This window comes from Pyxicephalus adspersus, chromosome 5, assembly GCF_032062135.1.
Source record: "Pyxicephalus adspersus chromosome 5, UCB_Pads_2.0, whole genome shotgun sequence".
Lineage (NCBI taxonomy): Eukaryota > Metazoa > Chordata > Amphibia > Anura > Pyxicephalidae > Pyxicephalus > Pyxicephalus adspersus.
The window spans coordinates 118,870,487-118,892,880 of record NC_092862.1 but is presented as its reverse complement, the minus strand read 5'-3'; the positions used below and the strand labels follow the sequence as shown (position 1 = coordinate 118,892,880).

Below are 22,394 nucleotides of genomic sequence, written 5' to 3'. Positions count from 1 at the left end.
TTCTAATGAAAAAAATCTACCAGTGAAATAAATCTACCACGGAGCGTGTACAAATGGGTGTGTACAATGACATCCCCCTCCTTTGAACCCCAATTCCTCTGGAATGGGGAGATGTACAAAACCAAAAATGTAGGTGCAAGTGGGGGACACCTGTGACTAACACCCCCTAAAATTTAATTGTTAGGCTATCATCAGAACATAAAGAACTCTGCCCATCAAAAAAATCTACCGTTACACATTGCTGGAGGCACCTGAACCCCAATTTCTCTGGAACAGGAAGGGGGTACAGGTGAACAAAATTAGAGGTGCAAGTGGGGGACACCTGTGGCTAACACCTCCTAAAAACTCCACCCATCAAAAAACCCCTACCCTGTTACACATTGTTGGAGGCTTCTAGCACCTAAACCCCAATTTATCTGGAAACGGGGGTACAGGTGAAAAAAATTTGAGGTGCAAGTACGGGACACCTGTGGCTAACACCTCCTAAAAATTCATAAAAACTCTGCCTATCAAAAAAATCTACCGTTACACATTGCTGGAAGCATCTAGCATCTGAACCCCAATTTCTCTGGAACGAGGGGGAGGCGGTACAGGTGACCAAAATAGAGGTGCAAGTGGAGGACACTTATGGCTAACACCACCTACAATTGAATCGCTAAGGCATCGTCAGAAAACAAAATAATCTACCCTGTTACACATTGCTGGAGGCTTCTAGCACCTGAACCCCAATTACTCAAGATTGGGGGGTACAGGTGAACAAAATTAAAGCTGCAAATGAGGGACACCTGTGGCTAACACCCCTTAAAATTTCATCGCTAAGGCATCGTCAGAACATAAAGAACTCTGCCCATCAAAAAAATCTACCCGGTTACGTTAGAAGCCTCCAGCTAATGTAACAGGATGATACGTTAGAAGCTGGAGGCTTCTAGGGGCATAGTTCAGTGTTTAATTTATTTCAAAGTAGGCCTACACATGCACACTTGTTGTAACAGGTAAAATTAAAAAAATATTAAAACTTTTAAAAGTTTATAAACTGTGTTATGTTTTGCGGCTCCAGACTATTTTTCTTTAGTGGAAGAGGAGGCAAAATGGCTCTTTTGATAGTAAAGGTTGCTGTCCCCTGGTCTAGGAGCATCCAACTGAGCTATTTTACACCACAGGTATGAAAGGTCCCCTAGTGAATGTATTAACACAATTTTACTTTATTCACAAAATTGGTACTCTCTACTCCTTTACATAGCAAGTCCCAGGCATACAACCATTTACAGATTTTGTTTACAGAGGGTGGCACTTAAGGTCTTTAGGGGAATTTGAACACCATAATAGTGCTCACATATTTGCCAATGTAAGTTAGCATTGAAAGTGCACAGTTTGTTTTTTGCATAATATATCCTGTTTAGAGTTTAGTCTAATTACTCTGAAATGTTTAAAACTGACAGTCTGGCATTAATGAAACATATATAACTAGCCCATCACTGACTACGCTTTATAACACTGAAATAAAGTTACATTTATAAAATATTGTCAGAATACATGACTGTTAATATTTGCTTCTTATTACAAAGGGATTTTCACAATGGTCAATTTTCCACAGTTGTCAAGACCAGTCTTCAGTGGTTTTTAAAGAGTTGGAATGTAAATGTAACTAGCAAAAAAATCTGTTTTTATTTAGGCAGTTGTTTCTTACATAATTGATCAAAACCATACATCTCATTGACAAGTTCTCAGCTTCTCAGTACTCAGATAAGCCCATTTCTCCAAAACAATAAAAATGTATAAAATCATAATCCGAAAGGAGGTTAATTTGACTGTATAATAGTGTACATTTATATAAATTAGTAAATCAAGCAAAAACTTTTTTTTTGTTTTGAATGCAGTGCAGAAAGTTTACAACTACTTCTAAATTATTACTGCTGCCCCTACTAAAGAGATTTCCACTTATTCCCATCTTGGTGATCACACAGAAAGTAAAGATAATTTTCCATATGAGGGTATGAGAGAGGTTCCCATTTAGACCGATAAAAAACACCTGTGTTAATAAAGGACTTGCATGCTAAGACAGCACATTGCAGCACATTAAACTTAGCACATCTTACATTGCAGCACCTCACACCCAATACACCAGGGGTGTCAAACTCTGTCCCGCAATGCCCTTTTTTTTGGCTGCCAAAGGAATCCTAAATATGAATTGCAGCTGGCCTGCCGCTGCATTGAAATAGCGCCGCTACTACAATTACCGGCATTACTCGTGTCTATAGACCAGCCGCCTCTCTGCCTATGTGTGGCCCCGCATTGAACTGTTTTATAGACGCGGGGCCACACATAGGCAGATATATTACTTCATATATATATATATTACTTCTATAGATAGAAGTAATGCCGGGAATTGTAGTAGCGGCATCATGCGCGTCTATAGACCAGCGACCTCTCTGCCTATGCGGGGTCCTGTGTATAAAAGAAGAAAAAGAATGAGATTCACGGCTCAGGGATTGCTTAATGAGGTGGCTTAACATATAAAGTTATGAGTGAATGGAGGGGAACACCTTTAATGAACCTCCATATGCATGTCCTGCATTGGACTGTTTTATAGACGCAGGAAATTGTAGTAGCAATGCTATTTCAGTGAAGAGGGAGTTCCAGACACTCATAACATTAAGCCCCACATTGGACTGTTTTCTTGACGCAGGGAATTGTAGTAGTGGTGCAATTTCAGTTAAGTTTGGCCTACAACTTTGTCTAAGTTTTTAAATTTTGCCCACTGTGTATTTTAGTTTGACACCCCCGCAATACACCCAATGCTGCAGAGCATTACACACATTTCAATGCACCCAGCACACCTCATGGAGACCATGTGACCTTCCCTCCTTCATGGATCTCTCTCTGTGCTCCATTGGGTAAGGACTCCACACATTGTATTTTTTTTACATAACTCCCATTGAGTTCTGTTAGGCTCCACCAATTTCAAAGTCTTGAAGCTGGTGCTGCAAATCTGTAAAGCACTTATTGATGTTTTTTAAATGTCCTTCCAAGTTTAGTGGATTCCAAGTATTATTTTTCTGTTAATAGTGTGCTAAAGAAACTAAAATAATGAGAGGGAAAAAACCTGGGAAAAGGACAAGCAGCTTTGTAAGTTAGTTGGCAAGCAGCTTTGTAATGTATGTGCCAAGGCAGTTGCAGAAGAGGTCTAAACAGGGACTTGATTAAAAAAATGAGACAAAGAAGAATACTTTGCAGAAGAAAAACCCATGCAGGTAAAAGAAAATTACTTTCAAACAGAATCAAATAGTGTGGCACCACAGTAAAGTGGAAACAAGGTGTCACCTTAAAGAGAAAATGGGCAAAAAAGTCAGAACCACCTTGACAATTGTCAGCAGGTGACAATTATCAAAGGGTAAAAGGTGGACAATAGCATAACAGATCAATTGCTTTGGTCTGAAGTGGTTTTAAGACCACAGAACATTAAAAACACTCTTTAGGGAGACAGGAAAGGACACATTAGGAGCAACAAGGCCAGGGACCTTCACTGCTCTATGTAAGATTCAGGTATACTTAACAAAAGAATGTCACCAGACAGGCAAAGTCTCATTTGCCATAAAAAAAAAAAACTTTTCTCCTGCTCCTGGTGTTTTTCTCCCTTACACTTCACATATCTATTCATGGTACTGACATAAACAGACCTAGATGTTGGTGACAATGCTACATCATCATCAAAGAGCATTACAGTTGACCTGGAACACTAATAACAAAGATGGCAGCTTTGGGGGATGCAGCGGTAACAGGTTTCCAGATCTGCCATCTTTGCAGTGCACTTAGAAAAAGATAATTGTGTGCCATGGTCAGTAAGTATTCTGCCCATAATACCGATTATGGCAAAAGCTCCTGCACACCAGCAATTTTTAGTATTGCTTTAACTGTTTTCAAAATGAAAAAAGCTATAGAATTATACATTTAAAACCTAATATAAAGCATATGTCAACATTTTATTAACATGCTCACCCACGTGGCAATTACACAAACTTGAATCCAAAGCAGACTAATAGAAGAAGGTCTCATATTGACACATGAAGGCACACACATCTCCTTGTATAAGCCTCACAAATGTGAACCTTATGTAACACTTACACAGGAAAATTATAAAAAAATGCATAACAAGTTAACAAATTTCAAATGTTAATTATTTGTTACTGGGGATTTCCTTGACGTCTAGGCTTAGCCTAGCCATTCCCCTGCCCAATATTTGTACTCCTTTTGGAAAGGAAGATAGGTGGGCTTTAATCTAGATAGTGATGTCACATTTCTGGTAATGAAAAGTCAGAGAGGAACACACATTAAGGCAGCACTTTTCATTTTGAAAGTTTTAAATAGTTCATTTTTTACATGGGTAGCTGTAGGATCTCATATCACACACTGCTGCACGCCTTACATAACTCATACAGAACAGAAGCTACTCTAGACTGCAGAACATTACACACAACACATTGCTCCACATTGTGCAAAGTAAAACATACTATATCTGTTGCATCTGCAGAACATTGCACCAAACACTGCACACTGCACTGCATTGGAGTCATTCGGATAAAATGCTTGGATTGGAAATTAAAGTGATCTTTGGACTCTTACACATATTGGTCTGGCATTCTATAATTCTTCATGAACAGAGACAGGAACTGAGACTGAGATTACCCTGTTCTAATTCTAGACATTTAGGTAGCCAGGAAATTACCTAATACTATTCCTGGGTGGACTGATCTTTATTATAAAGTTTTTCTATCTTTGAAAAGGCATTCATGTTCTTTTAAAACATCCCTGTTGTTTTCCTAAAGAAAAAAGGTAATTGACAGGCACTGTGAAAAGTTTCATATTCACCAATCTGGCAGGGGCTGCTGCTATCTAACAATTCCAGCAATTGTTGGGCACTGTGGTTCCTCCTGATGAATTCCTCCCATTGCCAGATAGCAGCAGTATCTGCATCTCTAGAATTAAGTAAAGATTTTCCTCCTTTACAGAATGACTACCATAGATTCTAAACCAATGTTAAGTGGTTAGTGTCTGGGCCAGCTTATATATGTTATTACAGTACCTTTTTACATTATTCTATGCATCAACTCACTTTGTAAAATGAACAGTTTGTCTACTTACCCACAACTGAAAGGATAACCACCACAAAATCGAAGATGTTCCAGCCAATGGTGAAATAGTAGTATCTGAGCGCCAGGATTTTTAGGGTACATTCACCAGAAAAAATGACCACAAATGCCAGGTTAATATTGTACAGTAACTCCTCAATGTCTTCAGACTGCTCATCGGTTTCTACCATCATAGTGACCATGTTAAGGCAAATGAGCACCATGATAATAATGTCAAAGGCTTGCTTTGTCACCACATCAAAGACAAATCCCTGAAATTTGTTCTGCAAAATAAGGAGAAATAAGGTTACATTCTCAAAATGACCAAATCATGTGCATTACATGATTACAGCCAAATAAACAAGTATGACAAATCGACACTGACAAGCTGACTTGAGTATTCTGACCCTAGATGAAACATCTAATATTTATCAAGATATCAATTCTTTATGAATAGAGGTACAGTACTGAGATGTGTCTGTGTTGGGATGTTTAAGCGAACCCAAGAAGCCACAACCTCACATTACCCCCTTGAAAAAATGCTGTGGACCCCTATTATTCTGTCATTCCTAAAACACTTTCCAGACTAAGGTTTGCCATATACTTTCTTAGCAGTTACATTTTGCATTAATGTGTGGTACCGAACAGGACAAAGGGGGCTAACCAAATAAAAGCTGACTATTAAAATGTGAAAGCAAAATAGAATAATGATTGAGAAAGGGGACAGCATAGATTCTAATAGAATAATTGTTGCAGCATTTGATGGTGTTCCTACAATGTGGGTGATTTTCCCATCAGTGAAACAGACAGGAAAGATGCCAAAAATGTTATTGTTGCTATTACTGCTGTGCAACAGCTATCAGCTCTAGAATTCTGAGCTACAAAAAAGGCATCATGAAGCAGATATTGTCGTGTTGAGGAGAAGATGATGTAAGGCTGAAGGAAACAGTACACCGATCAGTCAATATATTAAAAATATAAAACAAATAATCAATGTATTAATCTAATGTGTCAGTGGCTTAAATGTTTTGGCTGTTTGGTATATATCTGCTATGTAATCAGTTCTGTCATTTTTTATATATACCTGGGGCCTAGGTATTGGCTTCTGAGGCTTTTTGGAACCCAATTTCTTCATAGCATTGTAGTATTTTTTTTGTTCTTCCGTCATAAAAATATCTTGTCCTCCTAAGTAAAATAATAAAACAGCAACAATTATTATTTTTGCCAAAAAGCAGCAAATATCATGCACATCACAGTAGGTGATTAGTTTACACCCTTTCCAGCTCTAAGAAGAAAAGTGTTTTTTTTTTCAATGGCCCAATTGGGGAAATTTTCTATCACTTCCTCTCCAAACGAGTATTTAACTGTGAGCATTAGCAAACCCCTATTTATTTTCTACTGAACTGCCACCAGTGAGATGCTACCTGTAGCGTCCCACCTAAAGAAGATGTTCAGTGGCATGAGAAAGCGGTAACTGCACCGTAACCTCACTGCCAGTCTGATCATAGCCAAAAGGCCCATAGTTTCGGTACATGTGCAGTGTATTTATTAAGCCCACTGGTTGTTTTCTTGTCTTGTTTGATTGCACGTGTGAATCTACAATGAAGGAGCAATTTTAGAAAGGCCCCTCTCTCCCTGTACACTTTCAGATAAGTAATGTCTTCCACTGAGTCATTCTAGAAATACCATCTTTGAAAAGTAGTCTAGATTATCTGAATGTTATGAATCCTGGATTCTATATCAAAGAAGGTGAATCATTTATGCAGTGTGCATCTCAATCAAATAACATAAGTTCAATAAGGGATACACTGGCAGATGCTTACATGAGATTTAAAATTAATACTAATACAAATAGCAAAGAAAGGAATATTGATGTAAGATTGGGAAAGTTTAAGAGGTTTTAATTAGAGTTATAGTGGTTTGTAGTAAGAAATACTGTTGCAGAATCTCACCTATATAGTATTTATATAAACATTATTGTATGCCTAAAATATGATATTATAACTTTTTTACACTAAATATGATAACTTTTTACACTGAACAGACTGCATGTTGAGTAAATAGGAAGGTCACTTTGCTATAGAGCGGCCCTCTACCAAATTCTCATATTACTGTACTATGTGTTCTAGACAATATAATCTTTATTACAACATGATATATCACTAGTTATATTTAAGTACAGGAACTCATATAGTTATGTTATAGGTATGTATCCTAAGTTATGCAAAGCTATTAACAATTTGAAACATTTACAAAAGACCTTGATACAGTTCAAGTGCATACAAGCCAATCATACTGCGTCATGCTTCTAGATACAGGCTGCATACCAGGCAGTCACCCATGATACTTCCACAAAGGATCATTGTTTACTGCACTTTGCATTGTATAATACGTATGTAGTAATAGTTGAAAACAGGGTCATGTAAAGGAATATCCAATTCCAGACAAATATAGTCAAACCCTGCCAGTGCACCTGAGCTTAGTAGTAAACACTCTGATTTGACTGATACACATAGCCAAAACTTAACAGTAAGGTGCCAAGCAATCCTTTGGCATTCACTCTTTTCATTTTCAATTTAAAGGGTAACTGTCAGATGGGATAGTATTATAATGTATTACAATATGTTATTATATTCATTATATCATGTTAAATATTTCATTATTATTATGTTTGTGTCTTCTGCTGGAAATGTTGTCTTCAGTCTTACTGGTTTCCACACCAGTACAAATACAAGTTCATAATGCACTAACCATGAAAGCACACACAAAGACAAAGATAAAATGTTTGCATTCAGAAACACACTTTAAGGAGAAGAGCACACTGGTATATTTTTGATCAGGATAACTCAATCAGGATATATTCAAATAAGTGTGACTAATATAAATATGACTTTTTTACCGTTCTTAAACATTTAAACATACCGGTATATAGACTACTATTATAAAGAACTGTGCAAAGTCATCTGCTTTCATAGTTACATAGTAGGTTAGGTTAAAAAAAGACATAAATCTATCAAGTTCAACCACTAGGGAAATAAACATATCCGAGATATAAGACCTTATAAGACATAGTTGGTCCAGAGGAAGGCAAAAAAACCACTGGTACAATTTGCTTCAACAGGGGAAAAAAATTCCTTCCTGATTCCATGAGGCAATCAGATGTTCCCTGGATCAACAGGTCACTGGTATTTTTACTTTAAAGCCTTAATACCCAGTTATACTCTGTGCTTCTAGAAAAGCATCCAGATTTTTCTTAAATCAATCTAGAAGGGATCTGAATAGGTTTCAGTTCAGCTAATCACTTCCCCTCCATTCCTCGCTCTCCAATTCACAATGTCCATTTTGTGAACTGGTGCCCAAAACTGGACTGCATATTCCAGATGTGGTCTGACCAATGCTGTGTACAGGGGCAGGATTATGTCTCCATCTCTGCAGTCTATTCCTCTTTTAATACAAGAAAGTACTTTGCTGGCTTTAGATATTGCGGCTTGGAATTGTATGCTAGTATTAGGTCTATGATCAACCAGAACCCCCAGATCCTTTTCCATTTCTGACTCCCCCAAATGTATTTCCCCTTGACCAGGTATGGGCAAGCTACGTCCTGCGGGCCATATACGGCCCAATTGGGATGTTTCTCCGGCTCTTTGGTTGTTCCGCGGCTCTGGCTGGTGCCACCCTGAGCAGGGTCAGGAAACGTACCCCACCGGGGGGGGATGGGCGCACCAGCCAGAGCCGTGGAACACATCCCTGGATCTGAGCCTGCGATGGGAGAGTGGGCAGGTTGTGTGCAGTGACATAACCCACCCACTATCCCATCGCAAACTCACAGCCTACCATGAGAGAGTGGGCAGGCTGTCACTGCACATAACATGCCCACTCTCCCATCACAGCTCTTTTAATCCCAAACTGTATATCATTTATAAAGATGTTAAACAGTAAAGGTCCCAACACTGAACCCTTGGGTACACCCCTAATAACCTTTGATCATTCAGAGTATGACTCAAAATTTTCAACTCTCTGGATTTGGTCTTTAAGCCAGTTCTCTATCCATTTACAGATTGACTTTTCTAAAGTACACTATATACTGCTACTCCACTGTCTACCTGTGTACTTACTTCCTCATAAAAAGAGAGTAAATTTGTTTGACAACTTCTGTCTTTCTTGAAACCATGCTGACTATCACTTATATTATTATTTTCTAGCAGAAACTCATCTATGTGGTTCTTTATCAAACTCGCTAGGAACTTTCCAACTATGGACGTTAAACTAACGGGTCTGTAGTTACCTAGTAATGACTTTGCTCCCTTTTTGAAGATAGGAACCAAATTGACCTTATGCCAATCCATCGGTACCTTGCCAGTGACTAAAGAGTCTCTAAAAATTAGAAATAATGGCTTTGAAATAACCAAGCTCAGCTCTTTGAGGACACGTGGATGTAATCTACCAGGTCCTGGTGCTTTGTCAACCTTAATTTATCCCAGCTGTTTTTTCTATCATATCAATTCTGAGCCATTGTGACTCATCTAAGGCAGTGACATTGCTATTATGAATTTGGACTTGAGCTCTGCCATTTTCCTTTGTGTACACAGAGCTAAAAAAAAGTGTTTAGTAAATCTGCCTTGTCTTTATCCCCAGTTACCAACCCAGTGACATCCTTTAAGGGGTCTGCATGCTCAGATCTGATCTTTTTGCTATTAATTTATTTTAGAAAAAATGTTGGTGTTTGCCTTACTTTACTTTGCAATCTGTCTTTCATTTTGAAGTTAGCACATTTTTTCCCTTTTTTACATATTTTGTTATATTCTTTATAGTTTTCAAATGATGAAGGTGATCCTTCATTTTTATGTTTTTGGAATGCCCCTTTCTTGTTCCTTATGGATTTTTTAACATCAGCTGTGAGCCACATAGGTTTTAATTTTAGCCTCTTAAACTTATTACCCATTGGAATATATTTTTCAGTGTGCTTTTGTAGAACAGACTTGAAACATTCCCATTTCTGTTTTGTGTTCTTTGAGGACAAAATTGTCTCCCAGTCCAAGTCACAGACAGCCACCCCTAATAATGGAAAATTTACTCTGTTAAAATTAAATGTTTTTTATCTTTCCTGTTTTTGCTTCCTGTTTACAACTTACATTAAAATGAAATCATATTATGGTCACTGCTACTCAGATTCTCTTTTATATGCACATTTGTTATAAGCTCTGCATTGTTAGAAAGAACTAGGTCCAGCAGAGTATAATTTCTAGTTGGGGCTTCTATAAACTGTACCATAAAATTATCTTGTATTAAATTCACAAATGTCCTCCCTTTTGCTGTTCCTGTAGTGCCATTATTCCAGTCAATGTCAGGGTAGTTGAAATTTTGCTGCTTTTTCTATCTGTGCTGGAAGTTGATTTTATATTTCTTCCATAGCACTGGGGGGCCTATAGCAGACTCCAATTATTAATTGTGTGTTATTCAACCCCACATTCAACTCCACCCATAATGCCTCAACCTCATCGCTTGTTCAATCCGCAATTTCCTCTTTGACATTCACTTTTAGATCACTTCTCACATTCGTTTTCACTCTGTCTTTACGAAAGAGAGTATACTCAGCAATATTGACAGCCCAGTGATGCGAAGAACAAAGCCAGGATTAAGCAAGTCATAATCCTCCTCACTCATTAAGGCTTCCAACTCCCACTCCAACTCCAACTCCCAACTCAAATATCTTGTTTGCTAGACTTCTAGCATTGGTGAACAGGCTCTTTAAACCATTGCTGCTTTTACCATCATTGTTTGTCAAATCCTTTTGTTTTTGAGTACCACTAGTACTGCACAATCCAATGTTTGTTTGTAACATGGGAAGCTCCTTACAATTATGTATAACCCTCCCCCCAACTATCCCTAATCCACCCTCCACTAGTGTCTGACCCCTGACTAACCTTTCAGCCACCTTATTTAACTTTACCACCCCCCTCTGTCCTAGTTTAAATATCCCTCCACCATTCCCCTAAATCTTTTCCCTAGCACAGCAGACCCCTTCATTTAGGTGCAAACCATCTCTGGTATACAGGTTGTACCCCAATGAAAAGTCAGCCCAGTGCTCTATGAACCCAAACCCTTCCCTTCCACACCAGGACTTAAGTCATGCATTTAGCTGTCTCAAGTCCCTCTGCCTTTCTTGTGTTGCGCATGGCACAGGCATTATTCCAGGGAATATAGCAGTAATTGGTCCACTCGGTCAACCACATGCCGAACCTTGGCACCAGGGAGACAGCAAACCATTCGGTTTAAGGGATCCGGGTGACAAACTATTCTATCTGTCCTCCTGATGATAGAATACCCTATGACTACCAATTGTCTTTTCCTTCCTGCGTTTCCCTCCCCACCACTACTAGATATGCTGCTCTCCTGGTTGTTAGGGGTAGCAGTAACATCTAGAGTTCCAACACTGGGTCTGCCACCTGCACATCTTCACATATTTTTGTAAACTTGTTGGAGTGCTCAAACACAGGGCTGGCCTTCCTTTTCTGGGTGCCCCTACCACTCCTTCTAGTTACATTAACCCAACCCCCTACATGTTCATCCTGATTAACCCTTCCACCCTCCACATCTAAGCCATTAACTCCCTGCTCAGTGAGCAGGAGACCCCTCTCAAGGCGATCCAGTGATTTCAGTGTTGCAATGCGCTTCTCCAGCTTTCCCATGCGAGATACCAGAAAGGCGACTTGCACACATCTGTGTCAGCGGTATTCACCTAGGAGCTGTTCGTCCATTTATGCATACATGTTGCAGACTGTGCACTGAACCAAACTTTCCACCTTGCTACCACACATCTTCCGAGTAACAATGTTAGTTTTTAGGCATTATAAAAGCTTACTTGCAGTTTGTAGTTACTATAAGGATTTAACTCCTTTTGTTTTCTTTTGTTGTTTACTTTGCATGTTCATGATTTACATTTTATGTTTCTTCTAGAATTTTATCTTTAATATTTGACTATCTGGCCCCATCCAGTTTTGAAATAACCCATCCTAAAGGCTTCCAGTAGTTTAGAGGGGTCCAAATTAACATGCTAACTATAAACTGTATTTTTTCCTCCTACACTACTTTTTGCCAGTAACAAATTATAAAGTTTTCTTTTCAAGATTCTAAGTGACCTGACACAAGTAACGGTACAGAGATGTTCTTATGCACCGGTTGCTATGGTTGCGGTAATGACTTGAATTGGACTGAGATCTTTCATGGTAAATAACAAAACATTTCTTCATATGCATTTAACTATAAATCCAGTTATAGCTTGGATTTTATAAAGGAGAATCACAGGTTTCCCAGAACATTTGGAATAACATACATTCAAGTAAGTAACTGAAGAAGGTATATATCTTTGTATATATATGTATGTGTAAGGAACTCTAAAAAAAACATTTTAACTATTAGGGGTGATGTATGTACCCAAGAAAATGGAGTAATCAAGAGGAATTCCACTGCTGTAATTGCTCTGGTAAAAGAGGCAACTGCTTTAAAATCAATCTCCAACAAACCCGGGGAAATCCAGAGAATATCACTCCACAGAAAGAGCTATGTGGGTGCTGCATTGCTAATGAGAATACCTACTGTTTTATTTGTGCTTGGTAGGTCTGGCCACCAAAAGGGTTCCATTTCCCTTATAAAAAGGGTAATTATATGCATTGCTAATGAATGCGGGCTAGAATTTATTTTGAAATTGTATATATTTATTGCCAAATTGCCATACAGACAGCAAAAACAAGGCCCCTGCCATTACAGCAACATATACCTTGAAATATATATATATATATATATATATATATATATATATATATATGTTGTTTGCCCTCTTAAACCTCCAATAAGATCTGTGTGTGTGTGCGTATACATTTGTTGGTGCAGTTGCTACTTCTGTGCCAAATGGGGATTTACTGTGAGGATTTACTATTTCTGGCCAAACCAGGGCTGAATTTCTCACAAGGCCATCTAAGCAGTGGGCTGGGATGCCATGGTCACTAGGAGTGGTATTTGTATTGGTATCATGGCTGTATTCAGTTTGATACATAAATGTGCTTAGCATCCTTGTTCTGCCCACAACCATTATCGCTCCCACCAATGGCCTTCCACCGTCATAATGAATGCCCTCCTAATATAACCCATTTAGCACAAGTTACCTGTGCAAATCTGACCCTGGCCCTAACCCTTCCCCTCCAGTTAAAAAACAGACAGGAGTAAACAGTGTTATGTCACAAACGTTGCAAATGGTTTACAATTCCTGCTGTAACACACACATAGGAAAATCACTGCAAGAACCTACAAGTTCTCATTGTTTTTGTTAGTTAATCATTTAAGAATCAGTAATCACTATGAGAAGCGAACCATATAATTCATAATTAGTCACATGTGTGAAATTAACTTCGTTTTATGGCTAAGCTCTTCCTGAAACTCTCAAATCAGCCCACTTTCCAGATTACATTATATCATCTGGAAAATGGATGTGGGAAATAAAAACCATATGACAATCACAGGGACTGAAGAATTCGATATATACAGCCCAGTCACTGAACTGAATAAAATGACATAGGACCACCAAGAGCGAAGGGAAGACAAACGGGCAAAAGAGAATTAATTGTATTACTAATGTTTTACATTCTTCAACACATTTTATGGTGCCACTAATACTTGTAAGGAAAAAAACTTAATTAAAAAAATAATCAGAATGTCAAATAAGTTATTTGCAGCCAAAATGTCACTAAATTCAAAACTAATTGGCTTTAATGAATACAGCTTCTTACATTTTAACAAGTCAAGACTACTTCACAATTTCTTATAATGCAAACTATTTGTTTATATGATGTGAAAGTGTTTTTTTTTTTCAATTTTAACTGTAAAATAGACCTATATACTCATGCTGAATCCAATCAAAGACTACTAAAGGATAAAAGATGTTTATTTGGCAATATAAATCTAAATACTTTCTTCAGGTTGAATACCCAGTTTTGTGCAAAGAAGACAGTATTTTGCTTGCACATGATTGGATGACATGGACACAGCTTTCCTTTTTATAAATTCTTTACTCCTTTCAACCAAAAAGTTTATTAAATCAAGCCTAATGTTTGTATGAGGTGGTAGTTCCTGTGACCCCTGCATTCAGTACATATTCCTAAATCTTGCACTCTGTAGATTACATACCCTTGGCCCCTGCACTCAATACACTAAATGCTTAAGTTTTATTTAAAGCGTACCTAAACTCAGAATTTTCACTTTACATAAAGGGGGAAACAACAAATAAAAAACTCTTTTGTTTGTTTTTTTTTTAAGTGTAACACCCTTTTTTTTCTCGATCGCCTAAGCGTGCAAAGCTTCCCGGGATACCTACGTCACGCATCCCCAGAGGCTCTTGGGTGCCTTGGGAGCCTTTTCATTAGAATAGAAAAATTTGCCCATATCATGCATGCGCAGTGAGATCGGCAGGGTTTTTTTCCAACCTTCGTCACCCGATTTCGCATCTGGGTCGGGTGACGTAAGAAGGAGAATCAGGAAGAAGAGGCGAATATGGCAGCTGGCCCGAAGACAGATGCCTGATGACGTGGGACCCGATGGAAGAAACCTTCGGATGGCTTAGGCTGCCCTGCGGGATTGAAGGTAAGTGTATTTTTTTGTTTTGGGGGATTTTGAGTTTAGTTCCTCTTTAGCTTTACCCTCCTATTGTTAGTGCAAATTAGACAGTAGTTAGGATCTTATTTTGTTCAGGGTGGAGAAGGGGGGGTAATCAAATGTTTGCTAGGGGACCTACTATTTTATTTTTATACCAAGCCAGTACAATGTTCAACTAAGGGACCCTGGTTGGCTTTTATGGGTCTTCTGTTATGGGTATTGCATATTTTTATATTTCAGCCAGTTAAGGATGGGCATCTGCTCCACAATCCACCAGGGCAAATTTAACAAAGATGTAAAGACTTTTTAAATTTGTAAGAGAGTGCCACTTGGCTCAATGAATAAGGTCAGCCCTTTTTCTCAAAAATCACCACTCAAATTTATTACATATGATTGGATATCCAAAGTGAAAATACCTTCAATAAAATAACTAGACTAAGTGAACATTTACTTTGCAAATTGAACGCTCTCTTATCCTCTAATAAAATAATATCATTATTTTTATTTTAATCATAAACAGTATTTATAAAGCTTCAACATATTACACAGTGTTGTAAAATAAATCAACCCCTGTGCCTTTCCAAGATCCAAATAGTATAATGTCTACATTGTAGTGATTTATGCAATCACTGAAAAAACAGATCACAAACTACTAGAAGAAGCCATTATATTCCCCATTCAATGTAATTCCACAAAGTTAACTAATGAAGGTCTTATATCTAGATGGATTACCAATATCCTCAATTTATATGAATAAATGTAGAATTTACCCTTGTTTAGTAGACATTACTTACTAGTGACCGGGAATCCACAGCAGCATACATGATATCCATCCACCCTTTAAATGTTGCCTGCAAACAACAAAATACTCAATAAATTGGAAAGCAGTTTTTGTTTTTTTTTAAATGTAGTGACACAAATTTTATCTTGTTTATTAAATTAAAACATGCATACTTGTGTTCCATGATGAATGGCGCCAGCATATTTGACATAAGATTTAGCCCCATGAAGGGAATCACATCACAATAGAAACATACATTAGCATTTAATACTTAGTTTGGGGAGGGCAGGTTTTTCACAAAAAGCCATTTGTACAAAGCCTCCAATTCTGTTTTCAAGAGGAAACAGCTGTGTCCCCCACCAGGGAGAGGCACAGAACAATAAAGAAATAAAACACATTGTCAAACTGCCAGTGAAGTATCTCCATGTCTGCACATTACATATTGCAGTAATTAGCACCGTTTCTGTGTATATGTAAATATTGAATTGCTAGGGCTCTATGTCACTGCTGGCAAGGCTCAGCTCTGGCTAAAGAACCAAGTAAAAGGAATGATCAGACTGTCACACTCCTACATCACTCTGAATTTTATATCAGAAGAATGGAAGATAAAGCCTCCTGTCCTGAAAGGTATTACAAGATTGGTACCCAGAGAAGATACATTTCTGAAAGTACAAAACTGATCAATAAATTCTGCAAATGTAAAAAAGCTTAAATGATTAAAAATTAAACTTTTTAAAATTAAAATATTTGGAGGAAAAAGCAAAGCATTTTGTTTGTGCATTTAGTGGAATAATTAAAGTAGTTTGGGTACTGTAGACTCCAAAGAAAATGAACATAAGTTAAGCAATTCTTAACTTATTATATATTATTATCCTGTATTTTTATAGCACCAACATATTACGTAGTACTTCACAAAGTCCATAGTTGTGTCACTAACTGTCCCTCAAAGGGGCTCACAATCTAATGTAGACAAACCATAGTCATCTCCACAGTCTAAGATCAATTTCTGGGGGAAAGCCAATTAACCCACCCGCATGTTTTTTAGGATGTGGGAGGAAATTGTCATACCCAGAGAAACCCTTGCAAACATGAGGAAAACATACAAATTCCATTAAGATAGTATCCTGGCCCAGACAGTATATATTTGATGTACTCTTTGTAATGGTTTTCCCATTTTCTACTGTACTTTTCTTCCTGTAAATCAAAATAATTTCACTATAAATGAAATGTACAGCTAAGCTATGCATAAGCAGCAATTGACTGCCGGCATTTACCTATTCCATAAAGAATTACACACTTGCTTTAAAGAGAATCTGTCATTCTAACAAGCAAAGCTTTTACACTTTTAGTGCTGAAGCCTATGACCCTGTATGTTTGTATTGGCTGGCTTAGCTGTAATGAAAGAAAGTTATGCCATGGCTATGGTACATCTTTACAGAAGGCAGCTGGCCTCAAAGAGTCTCCTAAAAACATTACTTGGAAAAGCCCAAGCATATTGTTCTGCAGAGAAAGACACTGTATGGCAACAGCTTTTGCAAGTAAGAACTGTAATCGAAGAAAAGGTCAGTCCCCTTGCTAGAAAGGTACTTAATGTGAAGTTAGAGCTGGACAGACAAATATCTATTGTTATGTGGTATGTAACATTACTGTAGACAAACTGCCTAGGGCAGTGTTTTTTGACCTTTTTAAGATGCAGGAACCCGTGAAATAACTTTCAGATCTTCATGGAAACCCTCCTATAATTACTATGTATAAAGCTTACAGTACATTACTGTGATGATTTTTTGAAAAAATGTCTGCTACATTGCTGGCCAGTAAGAAGAATGTCACCCTTACAGATAGTGAGAGTGCTGGTTGACTAAAGCAGTGTTTAGCTGGAACATGTTGGACAACTAGAGAGCTAAACCAGTGCTTTATGGGCCTGAATTATTAAAGCTCTCCAAGGCTGGGGAGGATACACCTTCATCAGTGAAGCTGGGTGATCCAGCAAGCCTGGAATGGATTTCTTAAAATCGTTTGCTATTAGCTAGCAAATGTTTTGAATCGTGGACCAGATCTATTCCAAGTTTGATGGACCACCCAGCTTCACTGATAAAAGTGTATCCTCTCCAGCCTTGGAGAGCTTTATTAAATCTGGCGCTATGTGAGGGAACTGTTGTCCAACTCACCTATGTGCTGTAAGGGTGAGGGTTCTGTTGGGCTTAAACATCAACCTCAACTAAAAATCAAGGTAAGGCTTATTCATCTTCATATGTTTGGAATTGATGTACATTTTTTAATGGTTAGGTAAGGCACAGCCAGTGTTTGGGTCACAAAAGTATAGGACTTCAAGTAGGCAAAGAATCTGACTGTAAACATAAATAGAAGGAAAATGCAGTTCTTGGTAATTTCATTAAATACCCTAAATGTCACAGATTTGATTGAATTTCGGTTGACTTTTTTACTATACAAATGTATCTATACATAGGGCGGGTCACTTATTTTCAACATTTTGTTATTTTCTTCCATTCTATGTCCATAGATAGGAACTTTACACCTCCAGCTAATACAGACAAAACAACTCATTTCTACCTGATAAAAATTCTTTTCTAGCACACAGAAAATGCATTTTCTATTCCACAATCAGTTGGAATCAAGAAAACACAATCTTTAATTTTGTTTTTTGTGGCCGCCTCTCCAATCAATTTTTTATTTTATTCTGATTGAGCTGTTGAACAGTTCTGAAAAAAAACTGTCCTTTCAATGTCTTATGTACTTTCACCTGTGTCTTCATATTAAACGGAATTCATTTCTTCATTTCTGTGCCATAAACAAATTCCTAATTAAGTTACAAAGTTTACCTTATTACATTTAAGTTACAAATGTTCAATATTAGAATTATTTGTGTAAAACTGACCATTAGAGCTTGATGGTATTGAAACATAAACTCATAAACAGAGACACTCTTACCTCATAATGAAGGCCACCAAATAATGTAGTCTGCATAGGATAATGTGTCCTGGCAAAGGTAAGCCCTTTGTCCCTGCAGACATGATTTACTAAATGATATGTGTTCTGGCACATCAATTGTCAACTAACTCATATGCCTAAAGTATTTACAATGCATTAACAATATGGACATGAACACATGTCTAATTATGTGTGTTTAAATGTCTACCAGCTAAGCCATTGTGTATTTAAAAAAAAATCCCCAAAATTTTTGATCTATCAAACAGTTATCTATACAATTTAAAGTTAGATTTGCTTGGGGTTGATTGGGGAATGATTCTGTCAAGTTAAAATAAATCTGAATCAAAAGTCTCTGCAATAGGAAAACTTCCCTAGGGACCTTTGCTCCATTCCAGCTCTGCAGGTTCCATAAGCCTATTCAGCAATCTACACTTTCAGGAGATGGTAAGGAGCAGGGTATGCATTAGGCCATAATATTACTTTCGCCTCTCTGAAAGCATCTGTCTCCTTCCTACCCTTTATTTCATTTCACCAAGCTCCGTAAGCCTTTCCAGAAATCCACACTTTCAAGGGTGTTACATGCCTGTGATCCCTTGCCTGTTATAAAGAGCAAGGTGTGCAATGGATCATTTTATTATTTTCACCTCTCGGGTAGCCACATCTCCTTCCTACCCACCATTCCAGCTCTCCAGACTCCATAATCCTTTCCAAGAACCCAAACTTCCAAAAGTATCAGATCCCTTGTGATCGCTTGCTGTGGGACCAAGGTGTGCAGTGAGACATATAAAATTATTTTCACCTCTTTGATAGACCATGTCTCCTAACTTTTTTTACATTCCAGCACTGCAGGCTGTGCAAGGGGTTGAATGAAACATGTTACAATATAGCTCTAAACTAAAAAAAACAATAATTCATACAAACTTTACTTTACATATGCCGCTAATTTTAAAATACTGCAGGCCTTTCACTCTATAATACAGTCTGTACCATCATTTTTTATTTTTAAATAAAAAAACTGGAGTTATCCCTCTTCCATAGCCTGACATCTCAGGACTGCAGGTGGAAGGAAGAGCAGAACATGTGTGTGGGGTTTCTGTTGACTTTGTCAGTATCAGTGTGTTCCCTTCTGCACACATTGCACAAAGAAAAACATCCACTATGTTCTTTATGTTCTACCAAAAAATTCACTGACACAACGCTTCTGAACCATGTTTTCTATCTTAATGGATGTCATCTCTGACTAACTTTACAATGTGGAGTTTACAAAAATTTCTGGAAGTGGCTGTGGCTGGTACAAATTTAGAAGAAAAATGTATATATGTTAAAGTTAGCAGTTCATATAAAATGATATTTAAGTTCTGAATAGATCCTGGCAGGTTGAATACTATTAGGTAATATAGGTATTATACTAATAGGTTTCTACACTTTGACTCCTATCCTGTTTACAGCTGTAGAATTTAGAAATGTCCAATTTCCTTGTGACAGTGGTCACCTGGAGAAACAAAGAGTAATATTCTATAGCAATAACAAACAGGGAGGATTTTGGCACTTTTACACTCCAAAAAAGTTTAAGTATATGTTGCACTACTTGTTTAGAACAGGTGATGGCTTCAGTTGGTTTTCATTAGGAGAAATGCATTGCCATCCAAACTTACCAACTTAGGGCATGTGATATACATCTCTTATATCCAGTATTTCAATAGTATATAACTATGGAGTGCAGCATCACGTTATATGGACTCAGCAGCCCATCTTGCTTTGAATGGTTACACCAATTTGGGCATTTGTTTACTATCTGTTTGCTACTTGGTGTCTAATGTGTCCAACCTATGTAATCATGGTCTTTTTTTCCATTTTCAATTCTTTACCTTTTTCGCAATTGCTACTTGCTTTCCTTATGCGTTCCTAATGAGTCAATAAATTGTCAGGTCTTGTGTTTTGCTCCAAGCAAGCCCTAAATTAAGCCAATAATGTTTACATTTTGTTAGATTTCAATCATTTCTGGTAATGTTTTTGTATGTTACCCTTATTTTTCCATTCCACCTATTCCTGTTCCAGCTATGGTAAGTCAGAGCAGCAAGCTGAAACACTCAATAAAATGGTCCTGTCCAACACATCAACTAGTCTAAATATTGGGCCTGCGCTGTTAGTAGATCCCCAGCTGTGTTGTAGTATCTTTAGGTGTAGCAGCATCAATCAGCCGATTCCATTTATTGCAGTCCTATGTCCCAGCATCATATGCTGGTTTGGCAAGGACCCACGAACATAATTGAAAAAAAGCACTGAATAAATGTTTTTTTTTTCTAACACAAACCTAAATGTATCAAAAAATTAAATCTACCAAACAAAGACCATATAAGTATCTTTAAAAAGTTTTAGAACAGACTTTAAATGTATAAGATTAAAAGGAAAAAATAGACAAAAAACAGAGAAAAACACTCTGATCTATGGAGAAAGGATGGATTTAGTTAGCCAAGGCCAAGCACGGGATACATTTAACATTCAATCTGGGACAACCCTTTTGAATCTAGGACTGTCCCTGAAAATACAGAACATATGATGAATTATTAATTATTAACTAATACTCACCACTTGAAGCAGAGCCAAGTATCCTGCACCCACATTGTCAAAGTTGACTTTCACTTTTGTCCAATAGGCTTCCGAGGCATTCAATCCATCACACATTGTTTTGTTGTCTATAACAGAAGCATCAATTTCTGTCTTGTTGTCAGCATAAACGCATTTTCCATATTTTCCAGCAAATAAATTGACTCCCATGATGCTAAAAATGAGCCAGAATATGAGGCAGACCAAGAGGACATTCATGATGGATGGTATAGCTCCAATTAAGGCATTTACTACAACCTTAAAACAGAACATTGTATAATTAGTTTAAAGAGAAAAAAAAATGAACAATCAACAATGATCATGAAAAACGGGCCTGCTTAGCTTGATTTTATATGCGGACCTGTATAATTACAAAGACTAAATGAAATGCATACAGAAGTTTTGATTTCTTCTAAATGACATTTTTAAAGCATACCAGGTATTTAAGACAAAAAGCAAAAGGAAAATCAGCTTTATGAGTCTAATTTTTGAAGATGATGGCGCTTTGTAGAAACTAATTTACAGCACCTCCGACACTTCATAAATAGTTAACCCATTGAGGACAAATGTTGTAGTAAGGGATTTTCCTTAGATAGTTAGGATTAATTTATTAAAAGAGTTAAGGACCTTTACTCAATAAATTAATTTACATTTTTTCCAATATTCACTTATGTGAAAAGCAAAGATCATTTATTTTCAATTATCTGAACATGATTGGATATTTCAAATAACCTAGCTACAACTTTTTGAGAAAACAAATATAATCTTGTTTCTTATTTTTTCTACAGGCCAGGAAGTATAAGGGACATTTTGGGACACAGACAGCAAAAAAAAAAATATAAAATGAACTGTAAATAACCCCACACAAAATTCTACATCTATGACTTTTCCGAAACTTTCTATTTGCTACCAGGGAACCCTTGAAAAACTTCAGGTCTTGGAGAACCCCTGCTAAAACCATTTTTTGGAGGTCAGTGGAGGTAAAAAAACTCTATTACATTGGTGGCAAATGGAAAGAATGCCCCTTACAGCGGTGGCTGGGTTACTCCTTTATTGACAAGTAAAAACATCATTACAGTCGTACAGCTGATTATACAAGTGATAATGACCACAGAATTATGTAGGCATAATCAAATAAGATATCAATCAGCCACAGTTCAAGGAACCCCTAGAAACTTCTGGAGGAACCCTAATTGAAAATGCCTTTACTATAAAAAAAAAGTGTAAGTCCTCTAGATATGTATTAGGCATTTTAGAGCAATCTCCTGAAAAATGCAAAATGTGAA

The 22,394-nt window shown here is 37.4% G+C and overlaps 1 protein-coding gene across 1 annotated transcript in view; it reads right to left on the bottom strand.

The window, feature by feature from the left end:
• The window catches only part of LOC140332095 (sodium channel protein type 5 subunit alpha-like), a 238,635-nt gene that overhangs the window by 6,062 nt on the left and 210,179 nt on the right, over positions 1–22,394 (bottom strand). Inside the window, exons 23-26 of the mRNA XM_072413393.1 lie at positions 21,091–21,366; positions 15,566–15,622; positions 6,211–6,411; positions 5,140–5,410 (exon numbers count right to left, since the gene is read on the bottom strand). Coding sequence (XP_072269494.1) covers positions 5,140–5,410; positions 6,211–6,411; positions 15,566–15,622; positions 21,091–21,366 — 805 coding nt within the window. The remainder of the gene's footprint in view (positions 1–5,139; positions 5,411–6,210; positions 6,412–15,565; positions 15,623–21,090; positions 21,367–22,394) is intronic.